Below are 23,998 nucleotides of genomic sequence, written 5' to 3' on the forward strand. Positions count from 1 at the left end.
TGGTAGGACATATTCTGAGGCTTCAAGGGATCACCAATTTAGCATTGGAGGGCAGCGATGAGGGTAAAAATCGTAAAGGGAGACCAAGAGATGAATACACTAAACAGATTCAGAAGGATGTAGGTTGCAGTAGGTACTGGGAGATGAAGAAGATTGCACAGGACAGAGTAGCATGGAGAGCTGCATCAAACCAGTCTCTGGACTGAAGTCCACAACAACAGCAACAATACCACCACCTGTGAAAGTTTCCTGCCCTATAATCTTGGCAACAACTGTACTGGCACAAGTAGTCCTCTGTCAGAGGTATCCGACGATTTTCGTATGTAACTATCCACCCTGTCGCTTCCGGACTAAGGTCGCTTAAAGTTCGTACATTGACTCTTCTCTACCACCCTCGAAAGTTTGTAACATCATCACGGAATCGCTCTGAATAACTTGCAACATTTGATTGCAGTCCCCCATAATGACAGAATCATCTGTTCATGATTTATCTGAGTCCAGTGGACCTTGAAGATTCAGGGATAGCTCAGGTGTGCAATGTGGAGTTAAGAAGTCGTCACTGGCTCAGATGGCTCTGAGCACTATGGAACTTAACATTTGAGGTCATCAGTCCCCTAGAGCGTAGAACTGCTCAAACCTAACTAACCTAAGGACATCACACACATCCATCCCCTAGGCAGGATTCGAACCTGCGATCGTAGCAGTCGCTCTGTTCCGGACTGAAGCGCCTAGAATCGCTCGGCCACAGTAGCCGGCGCGAAGCCGTCATTGTAGAAGGGTATATCGACCTAATAATCGAAGGAGATTACGAAAAGGAAATACGTTTTGAGCGCATTGGGTACGACACATGCTCATCGAAAATGCAAATGCCCTGCTTTACGGCGCTTTGCAAACGAAGACTGACTAATTCCACTCGCGAAAATGCCATCATCATTCGACCTTTTGTATCTCACTCTTGCGAAAAGTACGGAAATGTATTGCCTCCACATTAACTTTAAGAAACCATTCGTTTTTGCTATACAACTTCGTTTAATGCTGAAGAAGCAAATGATTTTATTATCTAAAAACGGAAATATAGCGAATAATGAGCTGTCAGTTCACTGTTAATAGACCCCGTTGCCAGATATGAGGCAGAGATTGTGATATCTGCTTACAGATAATCACGCTGTACGAGGCGGGTTTTCTTCATACAGGGGAAATATATAAAGACGGCCGTTAATGCTCTAGTTTAGCTAGGTTTGAACAAGCTGCTCTCGCCGTCTCGTTCCCGAAGACTTTTAGCCGCCACCATGGTGAAGAAATACGCAGGAAAGACCTACCAGATCGATAAAATGGAGAACATGGACAACTACCTCATCGCTTACGGTTAGTACTCACACAAGAAACGCACTAAATAGCTGAATCGACCTGAAGATCATAAAACAGATTTAAAAAAAAAACACTGAATTTTTTTTTTTTTGTGCTCAGTATTGACTAGCATGATTTCGATAAGGTCTCAGTGTAGCTCCATCCACACCCACACACACATCTCGATAATTGGAGTTTTTGTCCCTCACTTCAATTTTAGTACCATTTTATTGCTGAATTATTCGTTACTGCAATCCAGAACAGGTTTTTCAGAAACTTTCAGTTACTACTAATATTCCTCGCTGACATCCTTGTCCATTTCGTACTCTTTTAACCTTATCTCGCAGCGACGTATTTTACACATGTCTAGTTTATTGTCATCAGAAATTCTGCTTCCGCATCTACCGTGAATCACGAAGATCACATTATGGTGTGTGTACTGCTATTATTTTTCCCTTTTCCTGATGCAGTCCCGATGATGCGTGGGAAAACGTGCTGTTTCTGTCTCCGTATGAAGTCGATTCTCTGTAGATTTTCCTTCACTGTCCTTTCGCGCCTCTTCTAGGAACGAACGCTCTCGAAATTTCACTACCAAACAACACCACATCCCTCTTTAAGCTTTTGGCTATGAAGCTGAATGGGCATCGCAATGATGCTTTCGCACCTACTAAATGAACCTGTGACGAAGTCCGTTGCTCTTCTTTCGATCTTCCCTATCTCCTCTATCCCTTCCTCAGCCTGTGGATAGCCAACTGAGGAGCAATAACCACATATAGATCGAAGTAATATCTTTTGTAAGCTACCTTCTTCGTTGGTGGACCTCTACTTCTTGAGAATCAGCAGATGAATTTGAAACTGCATCTGCCTTCTACCAACAGTTTGATCTGGTCTTTCAATGGTAAATAGCTCCGTGCACAAAGTGTCAGATATTTGACGCATGTTACAGTTTTCATGATTGTTCGGCAATGAGGTATTCGAACAACAACTGGAGTGTCCACCTATTTATGCACATCATGTTACACTTTTTTTTATTGAGCTCCAGTCCCTGCACCAAACGTCGTACCTCTGCCGGTCTTCTTGGATTATCCAGCGACTTTATAGCGATGCCACTTCTCTGTATACCTCGGCATCAACCGCGAACAGCCCCATACAGCTTCTGACGACCTTCTACAGTACTGCCACAACATGATTCGCCGAGAGAAATTGAGTTTAGGAGATATGCACCTTAATTATTTGTAACCTAACATATGAGAACAGGAATACCTTTGTTTAGAAATGTTTGCATGGTATGTGCAGTAAATAATGTACTTAACTCGTCTGTAACTGTTTTGAGGCTAGCCTTACAGATATGGATATCGTTTGGAAGAAATCGTCAACTGACTCTTATCCCCTAGGACGTTGTCATAGGAGGCTTAGAACAGCGATTCGTTTTAGGAAGAGTTTTAGTTTCAGTGAGAAACTAAACAGATCAAATGCATAACATAATAAGAAGGGCGCCAGGATGGTTAATAGCTTCTTTGTCCGTCTTTGGAACGAAATCATCACAGTTTACGCTTATTAGGGATTTACCAGTTTATTGGCAGGTTTCTGGAGGTATGTGCTATTAAATGTCTACGCACAGATCATGTAATTCCCGTAAATAACGGATCGCTGATTTGAGTACGGAATCATGGCGCCCTATCCTGCTTCGCCGGTTTAGAGGTGGTCGTTCGCAGGCTCTATGTGATAATAATCTTCTCTAGGTTGATCTCCCGTCCGTGTCTGCTCATCTTACATGCTTTAGATACCGACTCACTCGCTCTCAGGGCCACCAGGCGGCATCCAGCGTCGCAGCGGGCTATTGTCGTAATGTTTTGGGTTATTGGAGTATCTGGCGTTCCGCAAGCAAGTGTTATAGGGCCTCTACTGTTTCTAATCTATGTAAAAGACTTAGGAGACAATCAGACCAGCCCTCTTAGATTGTTTATAGATGAAATTTTCTTTTGTTGTTGTTGTGGTCTTCAGTCCTGAGACTGGTTTGATGCAGCTCTCCATGCTACTCTATCCTGTGCAAGCTTCTTCATCTCCCAGTACCTACTGCAACCTACATCCTTCTGAATCTGCTTAGTGTATTCATCTCTTGGTCTCCCTCTACGATTTTTATCCTCCACGCTGCCGTCCAATACTAAATTGGTGATCCCTTGATGCCTCAGAACATGTCTTATCAACCGATCCCTTCTTCTAGTCAAGTTGTGCCACAAACTTCTCTTCTCCCCAACCCTATTCAATACCTCCTCATTAGTTATGTGATCTACCCATCTAATCTTCAGCATTCTTCTGTAGCACTACATTTCGAAAGCTTCTATTCTCTTCTTGTCCAAACTAGTTATCGCCCATGTTTCACTTCCATACATGGCTACGATCCATTCAAATACTTTAAGTAACGACTTCCTGCCACTTAAATCTACACTCGATGTTAACAAATTTTTCTTCTTCAGAAACGCTTTCCTTGCCATTGCCAGTCTACATTTTATATCCTCTCTACCTCGACCATCATCAGTTATTTTGCTCCCCAAATAGCAAAACTCCTTTACTACCTTAAGTGTCTCATTTCCTAATCTGATTCCCTCAGCATCACCCGACTTAATTCGACTACATTCTATTATCTTCGTTTTGCTTTTGTTGATGTTCATCTTATATCCTCCTTGCAAGGCACTATCCATTCCGTTCAACTGCTCTTCCAAGTCCTTTGCTGTGTCTGACAGAATTACAATGTCATCGGCGAACCTCAAAGTTTTTATTTCTTCTCCATGGATTTAAATACCTACTCCGATTTTTTCATTTGTTTCCTTCACTGCTTGCTCAGTATACAGATCGAATAACATCGGGGAGAGGCTTCAACCCTGTCTCACTCCCTTCCCAACCACTGCTTCCCTTTCATGCCCCTCTACTCTTATAACTGCTATCTGGTTTCTGTACAAATTGTAAATAGCCTTACGCTCCCTGTATTTTACCCCTGCCACCTTCAGAATTTGAAAGAGAGTACGCCAGGCAACATTGTCAAAAGCTTTCTCTAAGTCTACAAATGCTAGAAACGTAGGTTTGTCTTTCCTTAATCTAGCTTCTAAGATAAGTCGTAGGGCCAGTATTGTCTCACGTGTTCCAAAATTACCACGCAATCCAAACTGATCTTCCCCAAGGTCGGTTTCTATCAGTTTTTCCATTCTCTTGTACCCTCTAGTAAAATAATCAGTAATTAAAACCCATTGCAAAAATATCTTGACAGGATATCTGGATTGTGCGAAAAGCAGCTGTTGACTTACACAACAGTAAGTGTGGAGTCCTCCACTCGAATATATAACTTAATCAGTGAAATCTCGATTACACGATAAAGCAAACAAATAACAGTTTGTCGGGTCAACTAAATAGCTAGGTTTAAAATAAGGAACAACATAAAGCGGAAAAGCAAACCAAAGACTGCGCTTTACCGGTACAAAGCTCAGAAGATGCAACAGGTTTACGATATAGGCTGCTTGCACTGCACTTGTCTGTTGCTGCGCGGTATTGTGTTGCGATTCTTGCGAGACGAGATTGAGATCGGACATCGAACAAGTTCAAATAAGAGCAGCTCGTTTTCTATTATCGCCATCTGATGTGGAAATCACTGAAACTAAGTTGTTTTTCGTTGCACGAGAACTTTTCGCTAAATTTCAGCCTCCAACTTACTCCTCCAAACGTGAAAATGTTTTGCTGACTCCTGTTTACATAGGGAGAAATGACCATTGTAATAAAATAAGAGGGATCAGAGCTCTCACCCAAAGATTCAGACGTCGGTTTCTCGCACTTGGTATTAGAGACTGAAACTGTGGAGAAATAGTGTGACAGTGGTTCTATGAAGCCTCTGTCCGTCACCTATGTGTGAACTACGGAGTAGTCGTGTACTCGTAGATGCGTACCTGGCAGAATGGTGCGCGGGGAGGTTCATTGTCGGTAAGCTTCCACGAGAGCTCCAATCTCTCTAATCTTACCCTGTCGGCCTTTTAGCGAGATATAAGATTACGTAGGAGGAAGTAATACATCGGTTGAATCTTCTAGAAACGTACGCTCTCAGAATCTTTACAGTAAACAGAACTGTGTCACACAACACCTCTTTTGAGGCGTCCGCCTTTGGAACTGGCTAACCATTTCCGTGTCACACTCACGGTTACTAAAGGAACCACTGACGAAACGCGCTTCTATTCCCGGCTCCTCTCTATTTTATCTGTCAATCCAGTGTGGTGAGCCCTCAAGACTGACGAGCAGTATTCAACGATGGTTCCCTAAGCTACCTCCTTCGTGCTTGGACTACACTTCCAGTGGATTCTGAAAATGAATGTATGACCTCTTGTCTTCCCTACGATTAGTGTCCTGCGGTCACCCCACTTTAAATTGCCCCGTGTGCATAGTCTCAGACAGTTAGCGGATTTTACTGCTTCCAATAATTATTCTACAGTCGTGTAATCATACAATAGCTTGTGTTTCCCTTGTTTGTGTGGAATAAGTCACATCTGTTTATGCTAAGGGTCAACTGCCAATCCCTGCACCATGTGTCGATCCTGGATTTTGCTACAGTTTAGTAACGTTCCGACTTCTGCATACAGAATTAAACAGGACATAGAAGATGATCCACTGAACCATTTGAGGTAGAGAACTTGGGAATGGAGAAGCCAGCTCAAGGAGATAACAGGAATAAAATCACATTACTGTGTACTTTTTTGTTTATACAATCACTGACACAATGAACATACCATTTATACTGTGTCTTACAAATTGTCCTGAAACTGACGACCGTCAACCTCAGTGCAAGCATGACATTGGCGAACCAGATTATGACGCGTCCTGACAAATATCCCTGATGTGTTTCGAGACACATCACAGGCAGCTACAATTCTGACATTCGTCGATCGAGAGAGATAAACACTCGTCGTGAAGTGTGGTGCCTATTAGGAAATCGTCTCCTGTACAGTCCTTCAGCAGAAACAGTATTGCAACGTACTTCCCCATGCTCAAAGTGCATGTTGGTGAGTTCTGCGAAACTGCAACACCGCTCAATCGTATTTTACGTCTCTGAACGGTAGTAGTGAACGGGTCTCTCGTTGATACATAGCACGTTCTGTCGTGGAACAATCTAAATACGATCCAACAGGACTATCTCGTGGGCAAGTAAAGTAAACAAAACCTGCATCATGTCTTGCTAGTAATAAGGCACGTCCTCCTTGTTTCTTTGCAGGAGATAAAGAGAGTGCATGTAAGTAAACAGCACAGTACGGGTAAACTTGTACACATTTTAGATCTAAATAGACAAAGCGATAGAAAAGTTTACTTCCATATCTCCTTGAGCTAGCTTCTCCGACCCCACCAGGTTCTCTACCTCAAATTGCTCAGTGGAGCATTCGCTATGACCTGCTACATTTCTGCACGCTCTTACTGAAACACCTTGTACATAAGAGCATCATCCACTAACAGTCTCATGGTGCTTCCGACGTCATCTACCAGATCACTTATAGAATAGTAGTGACCCTGCATAACATTCGCTTGGTGTGTGGCTCGAAGCCACTTCTGCATCTCAAAATTTCCCTATGTTAAGAATGAGATCCAGTGTTCTATTTGTTAAAAAACTCTGTAGCCCAATCAAAAAGCTAGTGTGATATTCCATACCAACGTATTTTGTTCATTATGTGACAGCCCGGAACTGTACCGAATGACTTCCAGAAATCAAGGAAACAACATCACCCTGGCCGCTGGTGTTTAACACCTTCTACGCCTCGTGGCGGAAGAGAGTGAACTATTTTTCATATGCACGTTGGTTGCGGAATCCTTGTTGATTTATATTTAGTAAAACAATTTTATCGAGGATGTGGATGCAAGCAGGTCTTAAGGGGTGAAAACATCAGCACAATACTACCTGACGACTGTAATATTTCTCTTGTCCTTCAGCAGTCTTTACCGGGAACATGCGGCAACTTTAGCGTAAACAAGTACAGGTGTGACTAAGGAAAACATATATCACCATGAATGCATTTATCATAGTTGTGCATATATTATCAAGCAATTCAGCGTGACCTCGGGATATATCACGATAAAAATTCACGATAGGCCGACCGAAGTGCCATCACTCCCAGCTGTAATAATATTGCGATCGGCTAATAGGAGGAAACAAAGCAAAGTCATGGACTAAACCGCAGTGCGTCTTCTAAAATATTTCCTTCTTCCTACAATCACATATACAACGGCAAAAATGTTCGAGGTTTACTGAAGTTAACATATTAAGCACTTAATATTACTATAAGAGGAATATACTGAATTACTAATGAAAAGTTACTTATGGAATTGGTTCCACGTCTAGCGTCTGCAAGAAATCAAGATCGTTATCCTAACCTATTGATGAAACACTGATTTTTAGGTCGCGAAATTCTTTATTCTATAATTTTTTTACAAATATGTTCATAGAAATTACTGCATATCTCTGTTTCAGACTTGCATATTGCATACTGCTTTTACAACTAACTATAACTAATTCCACACTGACTCTAACTAACTAACAAGAGCTGACTCACTTGGCCTTGCACCAACCATTTCATAAAAACGCAACAGTACATTATGAAAAATTCGTTATTGAAATCACTGTCTTTTCAAATTTGTAATAAAAGAATACTTTTTGACAATTATTAAAGTGTAAAACTAAATTTTACAATAATGAAACAATTGTTTCGTACTGGTTGTTTTTGACAGGAACTTTTCATGCAAAATTTCTTAAACTTTGAACGTTAAGCAATTACTGTTTTAATACACAAATTTCTTCTGAATCACTTAAATATTTCGATTACTTTATGCACGTTTCAACTCTGATGTTACGCTACCTGACCCAATCAACTACCTTGTAAATCATGTTAAACTTACTTAACTACAGGTTTGTTTGCAATGTCAATAATTGGTCTCAGTTGCACCCAGTGATTTTCTAGAACTTTCTGTTCCATAATTTTCCAATATTTTATACAAAAACTGCGTTACATAACTGAGCTATTACATTTCAGGATTTTAAATTATTTCTGTAACTGGGTGGGAACGCGTATGCCCGACGTTTCAAGTTGTCCAGGTTTACAGTCTCGATAATGAAATGGTGTATCTAACGTTGATACTCAGACGATATTCAGTTATTCCAGATAGTTTTAAATAGTGCATAATGAATGTGAAAGAATTAAACAGAATCGTAATTGTATGATAAGATGATACTAGATAACGTTTATTGAGTAATACACTGCAGACCGTGTATCGCATACTCCTATACGAAACCTAAGGGTCCTCCGTGTTCGACACCTGGTGATGAGGGTTTATTTTTTTATGTGCAGGCGTGAGTGACGCCGGTCACCGGGAGGCAGCCCTCAAGCAGACGACCAAGACGACGCTGACGGTGGACGGCGACCAGTATAAGATCATCCTCGACATCGGCTCGAGGAAGATGGAGATCCCATTCAAGCTGAACACCGAGTTCGAAGAGACGACGCTGGACGGCCGCAAAGCGCAGACGACGTTCACCGTGAAGGGCGACGACGTTCTGGTGCAGGTGCAGAAGCTCACAGACGGCCGCACCGTCACCACCGAGAGGAAGTTCAGCGACACCCACATGATCGCGGTAAGGCCACTCACACACTAACAAATGTGGCTTTCATAACTGTATATTACAATGTAGAGGTGAAGAACATCCATATCCAGTTGTTTTTAAGATGTTCGAGGTTGTTGTCAGTCTCTACATTTGTACTGTAATGTTCTCGTGAAAATCAGTTTATATCCCAAGATCGCTATGTTAACACAATTAAATGATTACTAGTTTCGGCCACACGTATTGCCATCTTGAGCTCTATGAAAAGAACATATGCCCCATAAGACTGGGTGGCGGCAGTTACATCACACAAAGCTTAAAGGGCGCCCATACGATAGTTTCTAGTGTGTGGGAGAAGGGGAGGGGGAGGCTGAATGTGAGGATATGAAGTATATTTAATATTGTGGAAGACGAACGGCGACTTGTAAGTAGGCATAAAAAGTTTCAGTTCCAACTCTGTTAAAAACCTTCGTAGTACCGGCTTTTAAATCATTTTACTGAAAGAAAAACACATGTTGTTGTGGTCTTCAGTCCAGAGACTGGTTTGACGCAGCTCTCCATTCTGTGCAAGCTCCTTCATCTCGCAGTACATGCTACAACCTACATCCTTCTGAATCTATTAAGTGTATTCATCTCTTGGTCTCCCTCTACGATTTTTACCCTCCACGCTGCCCTCGAATATTAAACTGGTGATCCCTGGATGCCTCAGAACATGTCCTACCAATTGATCCCTTCTTCTAGTCAAGTTGTGCCACAAATTCCTCTTCTCTCCAATTCTGTTCAATACCTCTTCATTAGTTATGTGATCTACCCATCTAATCTTCAGCATTTTTCTGTAGCACCACATTTCGAAAGCTTGTTTTCTCTTCTTGTCCAAACCATTTATCGTCCACGTTTCACTTCCATACATGGCTACATTCCACACAAATACTTTCAGAAACGACTTCCTGACATTGAAATCTATACTCGATGTTAACAAATTTCTCTTCTTCAGAAACGCTTTCCTTGCCATTGCCAGTCTACATTTTATATCCTCCCTACTTCGACTATCATCAGTTATTTTGCTCCACAAATAGCAAATCTCATTTACTGCTTTAAGCCTCTCTTTTGCTAATCTAATTCCCTAAGCATCACCCGAATTAACTCGACTACATTCCATTATCCTCGTTTTGCTTTTGTCGATGTTCATCTTATATCCTCCTTTCAAGGCACTGTCCATTCCGTTTAACTGTTCTACCAAGTCCTTTGCTGTCTCTGACAGAATTACAATGTCATCGGTGAACCTTATAGTATTTCTTTCTGCTCCATGGATTTTAATACCTACTCCGAATTTTTCTTTTGTTTCCTTTACTGCTTGCTCAATAAACAGATTGAATAACATCGGGAAGAGGCTACAACCCTGTCTCAGTCCCTTCCCAACGACTGCTTCTCTTTCATGCCCCTCGACTCTTATAACAGCCATCTGGTTTCTGTACAAATTGTAAATAGCCTTTCGCTCCCTGTATTTTACCCCTGCCACCTTTAGAATGTAAAAGAGAAAATTCCAGTCAACATTGTCAAAAGCTTTCTCTAAGTCTACAAATGCTGGAAACGTCGGTTTGCCTTTCCTTAATCTAGCTTCTAAGATAAGTCGTAAGGTCAGTATTGCCTCACGTGTTCCGACATTTCTACGGAATCCAAACTGATGTTCCCCGAGGTCTGCTTCTGCCAGTTTTTCCATTCGTCTGTAAAGAATTCGTGTTAGTATTTTGCAGTTGTGGCTAATTAAACTGATAGTTCGGTAATTTTCAGATTTGTCAACATCTGCTTACTTTGGGATTGGAATTATTGTATTCTTCTTGAAAAACACATAACTACTCTATTTTTTTTCCTTTCTCTGAAACCTAGTGGGAGGTGGGTGGAGGGGAGTGGGGGGGGGTTTACAGGAGGTATGGCCGCCCTTGCTCTATGGTATGGACTCCCTTGGCTTCAACCACTCTGTCACATTAGAAACATGGAATATGCTGTAAAATAATTTCCCTCATAAAATTCATCTCATGTGGACGTATACAGTCCAGAGTCAAAGCATAATATTGAAAACTTCTAATAAACAAACATTAAATAAAAATATACCGTAAAGAATTCGAGGCAATACAATGATATACCAGCTGTACTATCATGATGTGTGTACAACGTTGAGTACGAGTGGCATGAATGAGACAAATACAAGCCACATCTTGCCTCTTCGTGGTAGAATGCCATATTGGCTGCCATAGAGTAACTGACCCCTGGATTTGGAGTACAACAGAAGCTAGCGCCGAGAGGTACCACCAGATGGCAGTCCTCACTGGATGAGTCATTAGTTAATGTATCAAGGCCACACATTTGTTTAATATGGAAATTATCAGAAGGAATGTAACCTTTAAAGTAATATAGACCAAGCAATCATAACGGCAAAGTTTACACAAATTCTATATAAAGGAGGCAAACCATGCTGTTAAGTGTCACGGGTAGGTGCCTACGTCATCAGATAGTACGTGGAAACTTTTGTGACGTAACGATGACACAATATATTACATGCATTAACAGATTTATGCCATACTATATGGAAAGCTACACAGTCAACATTTACGGAATTATGAAATAAGATTAGGCCTCATTGGTCGGTTTCTCTGCAAGCGAAAGATGACAGCAATTACTTAACACGAAACTGTAAAACAAGCGCTTACATAGTGTAGGATACCAATGTAAAGTACAATTCATGAATGAAACACTTTAAATAATAACATATAAACATTTTTGTATTTCATTGGTCTTCTACAATTTTTATAACCCTTAGGAACATCAAAGTGTCACTATTTAACTTGTTACTGGTGTTAGCACTTCTGTACATATTCTACCTTCAATGCGCCACATTTGTCCAACGATGGGTCACTAGACAGAAACCTTCCTTGTAGGCTGTTAAAGAAACATTCGACCTCTATGGTCAATTCAGCGTCATTCAGGAAATGCCTGCCCCACAATTCTTCCTTCATTAAAGGAAAGAGGAATAAGTCTCTAAGTACTGCGCGAGGAGAATATCAGGGTCCAGGCAAAATTTGATTGCCCAGAGAGGCAGCATGTGTGTTTGTGTCTTGTGCAAAATGACTAAAGCACTCTCGTGGAGCAAATACACACCTTTCCACTACGTTCTCCATTGACAATCTCCCATGACGTTGTCAGGGGGTTGCTATTTTATGCTCCTGCAACGGTTTGCCCCTTAGATGCAAAATATACTATCAGCACGTCACGGCAGCCCAAAAAACCCACAGCGCCACCTTGCCTGATGATGGTTAGGTCGTTACCTTTTTCGCCAGTAGTAAGTCTAACGTTACCATTGCTTGCTTTGTTCCTTTGCACCGGAGCGTAGGGGTACACCCACCACTCGTCCGTGGTGGTTAGGCGGCTAAAGAAATCGTCCGAATCGGCCTGACACGGCTGCAGAATTCCCGCTGCTACCTCGATTTGTCGGTCGTTTTGAATGGGTGTGAGCAGTCGTGAAAGCCAGTGGGCGGATACTCAAAATGTGAAAGGCGTAACAAATCATCCCACAGTGAGTTTTACCTTTTTCATAGTATCACCTCCATTGTGCCACGCCGGTCTTCGAGCACCGTAATTTCCACTTCCCTTACGATTTCCAGTTGTTCACGGGGAGGCGACCCGTCACTGCGTTCTTCGTCGTTCAGATTTGCTTGACCACACCTGAAGTGACTGCTCCACCTAGCAACTATATCACACACTGACGTGAAAGGAATCACAGGAAATAACATCGTGCGAGACCTCCTTTTGCCCTGCTTAATGCAGCAACTCGACGTAGCATGAAAACAACACTCGGCCTGGGTGGCCGAGCGGTTCTAGGCGCTACACTTTGGAACCGCGCGATCGCTACGGTCGCAGGTTCGAATCCTGCCTCGGGCATGGATGTGCGTGATATCCTTAGGTTAGTTAGGTTAATTAGTTCTAAGTTCTAGGGGACTCATGACCTCAGAAGTTATGTCTCATAGTGCTCAGAGCCCCTTGAACCATTTTTGGAAACAACAAATATTTGGAAATCCTCGCTGCTAGTCCCGGCGGAGGTTCGAGTCCTCCCTCGGGCATGGGTGTGTGTGATTGTCCTTACGATAATTTAGGTTAAGTATTGTGTAAGCTTACGGATTGATGACCATTGCAGTTAAGTGCCATAAGATGTCACAAAATTTGAACTTTTTTTTGGAAATCCTCTGCAAAAATATTGAGCCATACTGCTTCTGTAGCCGTGTATAATTGCGAAAGTGTTGACTGTACAGGATTTTGTGCACGAATTGACCACTCGATTGGGACGGCCAACCATCTGCTAGAGTCGTGCAGAATGTTCTTCGTACCAGTGACTTATTGTTTCAGATGGACCAGAGGACCCATTCCATTCCATGCAAACACACCCCTCCCCATTATGGAGCACCACCAGAGTGCGCAGTGCCTTGTTGACAACTTGGGTCCACGGCCTCGTGGGATCTGCGCCATTCTCAGACTCTACCAACAGCTCTTATCAACTGAAATTGGGACTCATCTGAACAGGCCATGGTTTACGAATCGTCCAGGGTCCAACCGATATGGTTATGAACCCATGAGAGACGCTGCAGGCGATGTCGTGTCGTTAGCAAGGGCACTCACGTCGGTCGTCTGCTGAGATAGCCGATTAACGGCAAACTTCGCCGCTCTGTTCTAGCGGTTACAGTTCCACATTGATTTCTGTCGTTAGGTGACGCAGTGTTGCTTGTCTCTTAGCTCTGACAACTCCACATAAACGCCACTGCTACGGGTCGTTAACAGAACGTCATCTGCCTCTGAGTTGTCCGTGGTGAGATGTAATATCTGACATTTGGTATTCTCGGCACAATCTTGACACTGTGGATCTCGGACCATTGAATTCACTATTTCCGAAAACAGAATATTCCATGCGTCTAGCTCCAACTACCATTTAGTGTTCAATTCCCACCGTGCGGGTACAATGACGTCTGAATCACCTGAGTGCAAATGACAGCTTCGCCAACTTACTGCCCTTTTATATGTTGTATACGCGATACTACCGGCATCTGTACATATGCATACCGCTACCCCATGACTCTTGTCATTGTAAGATGGCACATTGTTGCCGTACATTTTCACCAGCTGAACTGTTGCTCAATTGTTCCCTTCCTAATGCAGGAAACTTTTTACGGCACGATATTCCAGTTTGCTGCGATGTTTCGTTTCGGTCCCCTTTCGGCGTCCTGCGGAACTGTGGCGCAGAGTTTATGATGTGTACCAGGACTGCATACGTGTACCTGAAAATACGAATGGCTCTGAGCACTATGCGACTTAACTTCTGAGGTCATCAGTCGCCTAGAATTTAGAACTACTTAAACCTAACTAATCTAAGGACATCACACACATCCATGCCCGAGGCAGGATTCGAACCTGCGACCGTAGCGATCACGTGGTTCCAGACTGAAGCGCCAGAACTGCACGGCCACAGCGGCCGGCTAACAAACTAGTACACAGTCTGTAATTACCTCGTCGCAGACGGAATATTAATCCTAGGTTTCTTTCTAAGGTCATCCACTGATATTTTCACTTAAAAGGCAGTAACTGTTTCCTACTAACAATGCAGTGGAAACGACCATAGTATGCAACTGAACCACATCGGGACTTTGAAAAAACAGAAAGATGTACTTCACCTTAATGACTACGAAACAGAAGTGAGTGATTAAGGCGCTGAACTAGTTTTGGAGTGGAACGCTATTTAAATTCTCGGCTGGTCATGCTGATTTCACCCAAGTTCCCAGATAACGATTCTGATATTAGCTAACATACGCCACATACGATTTCCTATTCGATCCTTATTCAAACCGTCTTTAATTAACCAACGTGTAAAAGATTTTAAATCTGGAAGTGCTTCAAACCAGGCTAGGGCAAACTTACCAATCAGTGCTTGAACTTAGAAATAACTTTTGTCTCATACTAACAACAGCACGTCTTGAAAGTCTGTACTATACAAATAAATTTCATCGAAGCGTCAGAAGGAGAGCCATTATAACCGCAACTATAATCATAACCACTGAAAAGCCACATATATTTGTATAGGTTTATCTCCCATTCGTTGTACAATATTATAACATCCGAAAAATTTGTATCCGCAAGCATTTAAAGGAAGTCCATAGATGGTTCTTTTGAGATTATCCTTTCACTCAACGTCTATACGGAGCAAAAAGCGGATCGTGCTATAGTCTTAATTTCAAAATTTGGTTCTCTGAGAAGTATATGGGGTAAAGAAATTTTACCCAATTGTTCGTAGGTGATTCACTTGTTCACACGATGTATAACGATCGTCTCCGTAGATATCGTTTAACGTATCAAGTAATACAAAGTGGGAAAAGTTTTGGGTTTGCTTGTCAAGCATGCTATCAGTACGAAAGTTCTTGCTTTTTGCAGCCTATATTTTATATCCTCTTTAGTTATGAGAGTGTCAGCTATTTTTCTGGCCAAATAGCAAATTTCACCTACTACATTTAGTGTCTCGTTCTCTAATCTAATTTGTTTAGCATAATTTCGTTTAACTCGACTACATTCCATTAGTATTGTTCTACTTTAACTGATTCATATATATATATATATATATATATAATGTTTTTTTGAAAACTCTGCCAATAAAGTTCAACCTTTGATACTGTCTTTTATGGAAGCCACTGAGCGTATTAGCTTATTCCCTGAGTCTAATTACGTTAGGATTAACGACGACCGATTTGGCTGTGTATGTGTCCTGTGTCCCATTGTTCATCTTGTAATTACCGTAATTTGTAGCGGAAACTGGCCGCCATCCCAGCAATTTTCTGCGTTATCTTCAGAGCTGCAAAGCAAGTGAGTCTGAACTTTCGGTAATTACCGAGTAGCGTACCTCCTTGATCTGTGGAGTAAGAAGTGAAATAATTACGCATCATTAAGCTCCTACTAGGCGGTGAAGTAAGGGGGAAGAAGACTACCATTTTAATTGATTCAGCGATGCTGCCCGAGAGGAATTTATTATTAATAAAAGGAATTTGTATTGTATTTGTATTTGTATTGCTTGCGAAGAACACAAAAAGAGGTTAAGAAACGTCCGCTCCATGCTTTGCATCACACGGTAATTGTTAGGAAAATCACTCAGTGTAACTTTCTGTTTGCATTGAACAATTACTCACTGCCGTTGCGTTATGTAACACTCTGTGCGCGAGATAAAATGCTGTTTATTACGACAGCATCCGGCAGTGTTCTGCTCAAGACGTCTGTCAACATTATGTGTTTGTACGAGATAATCCTTCTGTAAATATTAGGGGTAAAATGCTGTTTATCTTGTACCCTCTCAGGGAGTTGTCTATCAGCTAGTATGTCTTCGTCCGACGTGTCCTACTTTTAATGGCACTTTTTACAAATGTGCGGATGAATCGCGTGATTAACACAGCCTCGGTTGCGTTATTTAACTTGGACGAATTTTGGTAACGTTTGGAGCTGCTGTGTTGGCAACTGTATGGAATTATGGTCAAATACACAACGTAGCGCAGGATTACGGAATGTACAGTATGACGTCACTTCTAAATGGTTCGTAATTTCATGTTCAGTGTGTTTCTGTAATGTTGATACAAGCTTGCAACGATGCAGCAGACAGGGAAATGTCCCACTTCGAGATAGGAAGCTGTTGTCAGTAAGCTACTGAGTCGAATGTAATAAAATAAGAGTATCAAATTTACCGTTGGCGTGCTGACGCTGACAAAAATCCAAGCAAACACATGTGTAGTCATTTCATTCGTCCACGCAACTCGCATAAGGCTTACCTTCACCACAATAGTTCAGAGCGACACTCAGAAGCTCCTATGCAGGCGTGACACCGTCGCACAAAGTTCTGTTATTCCAGTGCGAACAACATCTGCCGTTGTTTGAGCAATGTCACAGGTAACGGGATTTCTCTCAAGAGTTCCTCTTCAGTCGTGGCATCAGTGACTTACTTTGGAATACTGATTGGAGTCCTTATGAAGTAGGCACGACAGCAGACATCGCACTTCAGATACAGAACAGGTCGTGTGGTCGATACCAAATTGTAACAGAAATTCTAGGGAGACGAAAGTGGGAATCCTTGAAAGAAAGAGGAGGTAATTTTCGCGAAACCCTGTTGAGTAAATTTTGAAAGTACCAGTACGAAGATTACTATGCGACCACTATGCTGCCAACAGCGCATGTCTCGCGTAACGATCATGCGGATATGATGAGAGCTATTAGGGTGCATACGGAGGCGTACAGCCATTTTTCCCTCACTCAGTAAGCGAACGTAGCAGCAGAGAAAGTCCATAATATTGGTACAATGAACCCTCCACCAGGCGCTGTAGAGTGACTGGTTGTGAAAGTATCTGCTCATTCGGTTGGGAATGGCGTCATGACGTCGTTGTAGCCTTTCCTGGGGCAAGCTGCTCCTCAACTGTTGCGACCTTGGATACTGGCATTGGGATTGAGTTGGCGTTCCAGATGATGACACACGTCTTCTATTGACGACACAGCTAGGGATCTTGCTGGTCACAGGAATACCCCAACACCCACACAGTTCATAGACACTCGCGTCCTGTGTATACGAGCATTGTCCTGATGGAAAATGGCACCATAATACTATCGCATTGGAGGTAACAACTGAGGATGTAGAATGGCCGTGACGTATCGTTATGCAGTCAGGGTTCCATCAATCACTACCAGCCATGACATGAAGTCATACATGACAGTTGCTCTCATCACGACACCAGGAGTAACACCATAGTGCCTCGCCAAAGAATTGAAAGAAAAGGTCCTCTCTCTAGATCGCAGTTATACTAGTCACTCGGGGTAGTGGAGAAATGCGGTTCTTCGCTGAATACGATGCGACGCCATTTATGAGCAGTCCAAGATTCCTCGGTCATGGTGCCACTCCAACGGTAATTCTCCGCCTGCTGCTAGTCTCCAAAGGATCGTGTGGGACGAAGCAATGTGGCAGGCATAGACTTGAAGGTCTTACGAAGTGGTTGAGGCACAATACAGGATCGTCACTCCTGATGGTCAGACGTGGTCGACTAGAACTTCGACACCGAATATGCCTTCCCTCCTGTTCTCATGCAGTTCAACATCGCGTCATTGTCGTATTCGAATCCCCCACAAATCGGGATGTTTCACAAATCGATCAGCAAGCCAATATGAGACGCCCAGCTCTTCAAAGTGATCATTCAACATCAAACGCTGTTCACGCCCATTATATGCTCTATCAGACCTAATGCACTCTGGTGACCGTTCAGCTTGTCACGGAGAATTTAGAATCTAATGATTTAAATATCTGCCGATGGTCTGTAGTTGTACGAAGCTACACTGAATTCCGACCATATCCTATGGGCTATAATCCATTAAGACGCCTGTGAACACTTTAATTGAAGCATTAAAAATACCTTGACGTAACTGCCAACAAAATTTGTTACACTTCCGCCTCACAGTTAGGTTGTACAGCGCTTGATACATGTCCTGTCAAGACGCTGCACCTTTAAACAACGTAATTCATACAGGTTCCGGGAAAAAAACTCAGTCCGAACAGACCATGAAGGCCCAAAGGTACAGACCGGCCGCCGTGTCATCCTCAGCCCACAGGCGTCACTGCATGCGGAAACTCATTATTTAAATTATTTAATCCAAGTAAAGCACCCTGGTCGTTTCACGAACACACAGAAAAATTCCAAGGCGGTCGTAATATGCACTGATTTCATCTGAACTTCTGCAATTTTAATATTTCTTAAATGCCACTATTTGTAAGCTTCCCTGAATTTATTTTTTCATGCGGGTGTTTTCAGATTTTGACATGATCTACAGAACACTAGCAGAAAAATTGAGTAACGTAAGGAATGTCCATCTTGTAATCACACTTTAAATAACACAGTACATGCAGCCACATGTTTAAATGGATGTGTTCAGTGAACGAATCATCAAGGCCTTCCATGGAGTGTGAAGGCCCCTGAAAAAGATGATTTGTTCACCCAATTTGTTGCTCGCTATCTACGTTTTTATCAGACTAAGGCGTAGGCGTACCAGCTAAGTTTGTCAGATTTAATGTCAATTTTGACGTAGCTGTCACGCTGTGGGTATCGTGCACGAAGTATTTTTGACACTATTGACAATGTACGAGGTGCAATGCGCGATACAAACTGTAAATCTACGAAATCTGTTTCAGTTGCCAGATATCTCAAAGTCACTGATAATAGTCCGTGAAGCGACTGGCTATTGTTGTTGCGTAAGCTGCCAAGTTGTGAAAGCGGCCGTCAAACACCGTCGATATTTGACAAACACTTCAAATAAGGCAGCACACTTCCTAGTAATTTGACAAACACGTGGAGTTAAACAAATTGTTTGATTGTCTACAGGGGCCTTGTCAAGCGAAACAACAAACTATGCTCGCAAAAAGCTGCTTCATTGCCGGTCTGATGACCATGATATAGTGTCTCTGTGTTTTTCACATTTCATAATAGTTAAGTACTAGAAGACCTCGATCAATTCCCTTTCTAATACGAATCACACTGAGCCACATCCATGTCATTTGTGATTTTCCTGTAGATTAAATAAAAAAAAAACATAAGACGTCCGCATTTCTGGCGCAATTAATTCCGCCCTGTTTTCTAATAAATCTTTGAACTTACCTACGTCCTGAAACGTTTTGTAATAACTCACCAACTTACGTTACTTTACTTACTTTAATGATCTCTTTAAATCTATGATTACTACATGTTAAAATCTTATTTTTTGTTCCAGACGCTGACCATTGGTGACGTCGTTGCCAAGAGATTTTACAAGGCTGTCTAAACCTCACAGTGCGAAGATTTACTTCTAATATTTATGTCCACAATCCCTCAAAATCTGTACTGCTTTTACCATGAGTTAAATAAATACATTTTATTGCTGCGGTATTTCGTAATTGGCAAAAGTGACAGTATATATAATTCAGGAATCTGATCATCCAAAATTTTTGTTGTCTAAACTAACAGATTAGGATACTACAAAGTTAATTAATGTTACCAGCGAACGAGGATGTCTAGAGAAAAAAGAAACTGCTTTACTCTGTCTAGTCATCTTGTTGAGTTTTGAAACTCTTACATAGATTTTTCCGAGTTCGTGAAATGAATACGTACACTCAAATCAAACTTGAAAATTAGGATCTCACTAGACAAAAGCAACAAGGTGAATACGTGTGTCTCAGTCGTGATATAATCTCCATTTGAGATCACCGCTGTGTTTTACTATTTATTTTCGAGTCGCAAACTGACAACACGAGACAAAAGAGGAGTTGGAACAGTGTGCTGATACTTGTCTCTATGAACACATACAATAATCCAACAAGTGGCACAAAATGGTAAAAAAAAGAAGTTACTATTGAAAATGATCTCTACAGTGTGAACATAGGATTAATGCGGAGATAAGTTTAATAATGAATAAGAAAACAGGAACGGCATAGTGAACACATTACCGTAGCCAATATAGATACGAAGTCCACACACACCACAGTAGTACAAGTTTATTTGTCAAGTAGCTCTGCAGATGATAAATAGATTGAAAAATGTATGATGAGATAAAATTATGCATATAGTTAAGTGAGAAAAAAATTAATTGTGATGGGTGACTGGAATTCGACAGTAGGGAAAGGAAGGAAAGGAAAAACAAGCAGTGAATATGAAATGGGGGAAAGGAATGAAAGAGGTAGCCGCCTAGTAGAATTCTGCACGGAGCATAATTTAATCATCACTAACAGTTTGTTTAAGGATCACGAAAGAAGGTTGGAGACACTGTAAGGTTACAGATTGAATATAATGACGAGACAGAGCTTTAGAAAAGAGATTTTAAATTTAAGATATTTGCAAGGGCAGATATAGACTTTGATCGCAATTTATTGGCTTTGAACTGTAGATTAAAACTGAAAAAATTTCAGAATATAGGAAATTGAGGAGATGGGTAATGGATAATCTGAACGAATCAAAGGTTTTTGAAAGTTTCAGAGGGAGAATTATGTAACAATTGACTAGACATGGGAAAGGATTCCACTAGAAGAAGAATGGGTAGCTTCGAGAGACAGTGAAGGCAACAGAACAACAAATACGTAAAAAGAAAAGGCCTAGTATCCTTGGATAACACAAGATATACTGAATATAACTAATGAAAGAAGAAAATATAAAAATATGGCAAATGAAGCAGGCGAAAGAGAGTACAAACGTCTAAGAAATGAGACTGATAGCAAGTGGAAAATGGCTTAGCAGGAATGGGTAAAGACCAAATACACTCCTGGAAATAGAAATAAGAACACCGTGAATTCATTGTCCCAGGAAGGGGAAACTTTATTGACACATTCCTGGGGTCAGATACATCACATGATCACACTGACAGAACCACAGGCACATAGACACAGGCAACAGAGCATGCACAATGTTGGCACTAGTACAGTGTACATCCACCTTTCGCAGCAATGCAGGCTGCTATTCTCCCATGGAGACGATCGTAGAGATGCTGGATGTAGTCCTCTGGAACGGCTTGCCATGCCATTTCCACCTGGCGCCTCAGTTGGACCAGCGTTCGTGCTGGACGTGCAGACCGCGTGAGACGACGCTTCATCCAGTCCCAAACATGCTCAATGGGGGACAGATCCGGAGATCTTGCTGGCCAGGGTAGTTGACTTACACCTTCTAGAGCACGTTGGGTGGCACGGGATACATACGGACGTGCATTGTACTGTTGGAACAGCAAGTTCCCTTGCCGGTCTAGGAATGGTAGAACGATGGGTTCGATGACGGTTTGGATGTACCGTGCACTATTCAGTGTCCCCTCGACGATCACCAGAGGTGTACGGCCAGTGTAGGAGATCGTTCCCCACACCATGATGCCGGGTGTTGGCACTGTGTGCCTCGGTCGTATGCAGTCCTGATTGTGGCGATCACCTGCACGGCACCAAACACGCATACGACCATCATTGGTACCAAGGCAGAAGTGACTCTCATCGCTGAAGACGACACGTCTCCATTTGTCCCTCCATTCACGCCTGTCGCGACACCACTGGAGGCGGGCTGCACGATGTTGGGGCGTGAGCGGAAGACGGCCTATCGGTGTGCGGGACCGTAGCCCAGCTTCATGGAGACGGTTGCGAATGGTCCTCGCCGATACCCCAGGAGCAACAGTGTCCCTAATTTGCTGGGAAGTGACGGTGCGGTCCCCTACGGCACTGCGTAGGATCCTACGGTACTGGCGTGCATCCATGCGTCGCTGCGGTCCGGTCCCAGGTCGACGGGCACGTTTACCTTCCGCCGACCACTGGCGACAACATCGATGTACTGTGGAGACCTCACGCCCCACGTGTTGAGCAATTCGGCGGTACGTCCACCCGGCCTCCCGCATGCCCACTATACGCCCTCGCTCAAAGTCCGTCAACTGCACATACGGTTCAGGTCCACGCTGTCGCGGCATGCTACCAGTGTTAAAGACTGTGATGGAGCTCCGTATGCCACGGCAAACTGGCTGACACTGACGGCGGCGGTGCACAAATGCTGCGCAGCTTGCGCCATTCGACGGCCAACACCGCGGTTCCTGGTGTGTCCGCTGTGCCGTGCGTGTGATCATTGCTTGTACAGCCCTCTCGCAGTGTCCGGAGCAAGTATGGTGGGTCTGACACACCGGTGTCAATGTGTTCTTTTTTCCATTTCCAGGAGTGTATATATAAGGATTTAGAAGCTTATATCGCTATGGGAAAGATAGATATCCCATACATGAAATATCAGAGACCTTTGAAGAAAAGAGAAACAGCTACATGAATATCAAGAGCTCAGAGGGAAAACCAGTCCTAAGCAAAGAGGGATAGCTGAAAAGTGGAAGAGTATATAGACGATCTATACAAGGGAAATGAACTTGAAGGTAATATTATAGTACTGGAAGAGGACGTAGATAATGATCGGGTGAGAGATGTGATACTGCAAGTAGATTTTGAGAGCAGTAAAAGACACAACACGAAACTAGGTCCTGGGAGTAGAAAAAATTCCGTCCTAGGTACTGATAACCTTGGGAGAACCAGCCATGACAAAACTCTTTCTTCTGGCGTAGAAGATATGTAAGACAGACGAGGGAGTGAGACAGTGTTGTAGCTTATCCCCGATGTTATTAAATCTGCACATTAACCAAGCAGTAAAGGAAACAAAAAAATTTTGGAGTGAGAATTAAAGGTCAGGGTGCAGCAATAAATACTGAGTTTTGCTGATGACATTGTACTCGTAATTCTGTGTCGGACAGCAAAGCACTTCGAAGAGCAGTTGAACGGAATGGACAGCGTCTTAAAAAGAGGATATAAGACGAACACCAACAAAAGGAAAAGCAAAACAGGGATAAGTACGTAACGCTGAGGTAATTAAATTAGGGCACGAGACACTTAAAGTAAGATATGAGTTTTGCTATTTGGACAGCAAAATAACTGATGATGGTCGGAATATAGGGGCTATAAAACGTAGACTGGCAATGGCAAGAAAAGCGTTTCTGAAGAAGAGAACTTTGTTAACATCGAATGAAAGTTTAAATATAACGAAGTATTTTCTGAAAGTATTTGTATGGAAGAAATATATGGACGATAAAACAGCATAGCATTTAAAATGTGGGGCTACGGAAGAACGCTGAAGAGGTACTGAATAGAACTGGGCAGAGAAGAAATTTATGGCTCAACCTGATTGGAAGAAGAAAGTGGTTGGTAGCACAGATTCTGACACAGAAACGGATCACATATTTAGTATTGGAGGGTAGCGTGAGGGTAAAAATAATAGAGGGAGACCAAGAGATGAATAGAGTAATCGACTGAGAAGAATGTAGGTTGCAATAGTTTTACAGGAATGAAGAGGCTTTGCAGTGTAGTGTAGCAAGGAGAGCATGAAACCAGTCTTCAGACTGAAGTCCACAAAACAACAACGAAAACGTCCACTCCTTTCTCTGTATTTCGATGGTTATTATTAG

General features: G+C 42.4%; 1 protein-coding gene across 1 annotated transcript; it reads left to right on the plus strand.

Annotated features, from left to right (window-relative positions):
- Window positions 1-1,189: 1,189 nt before the first annotated feature.
- LOC126284888 (fatty acid-binding protein, muscle-like) lies at window positions 1,190-19,935 on the plus strand. The gene is made up of 3 exons (XM_049984142.1): window positions 1,190-1,365; window positions 8,715-8,998; window positions 19,781-19,935. Exons 1-3 carry the CDS (start codon window positions 1,290-1,292, stop codon window positions 19,829-19,831), a joined length of 411 nt encoding a protein of 136 aa, XP_049840099.1. The 5' UTR covers window positions 1,190-1,289; the 3' UTR covers window positions 19,832-19,935.
- The last annotated feature ends 4,063 nt before the right edge of the window (window positions 19,936-23,998 follow it).

The sequence above is a fragment of the Schistocerca gregaria genome, chromosome 8 (genome assembly GCF_023897955.1).
Source record: "Schistocerca gregaria isolate iqSchGreg1 chromosome 8, iqSchGreg1.2, whole genome shotgun sequence".
Taxonomy (NCBI): Eukaryota; Metazoa; Arthropoda; class Insecta; order Orthoptera; family Acrididae; genus Schistocerca; species Schistocerca gregaria.

What these genes read in the sequence shown, in the direction of transcription:
- LOC126284888 (XM_049984142.1), top strand. Translation starts at nt 1,290, where the DNA reads ATGGTGAAGAAATACGCAGGAAAGACCTACCAGATCGATAAAATGGAG. An exon ending in CAACTACCTCATCGCTTACG is followed by an intron (nt 1,366 to 8,714) that starts GTTAGTACTCAC and finishes TTTTATGTGCAG; the next exon opens with GCGTGAGTGACGCCGGTCAC. An exon ending in GCGACACCCACATGATCGCG is followed by an intron (nt 8,999 to 19,780) that starts GTAAGGCCACTC and finishes TTTTTGTTCCAG; the next exon opens with ACGCTGACCATTGGTGACGT.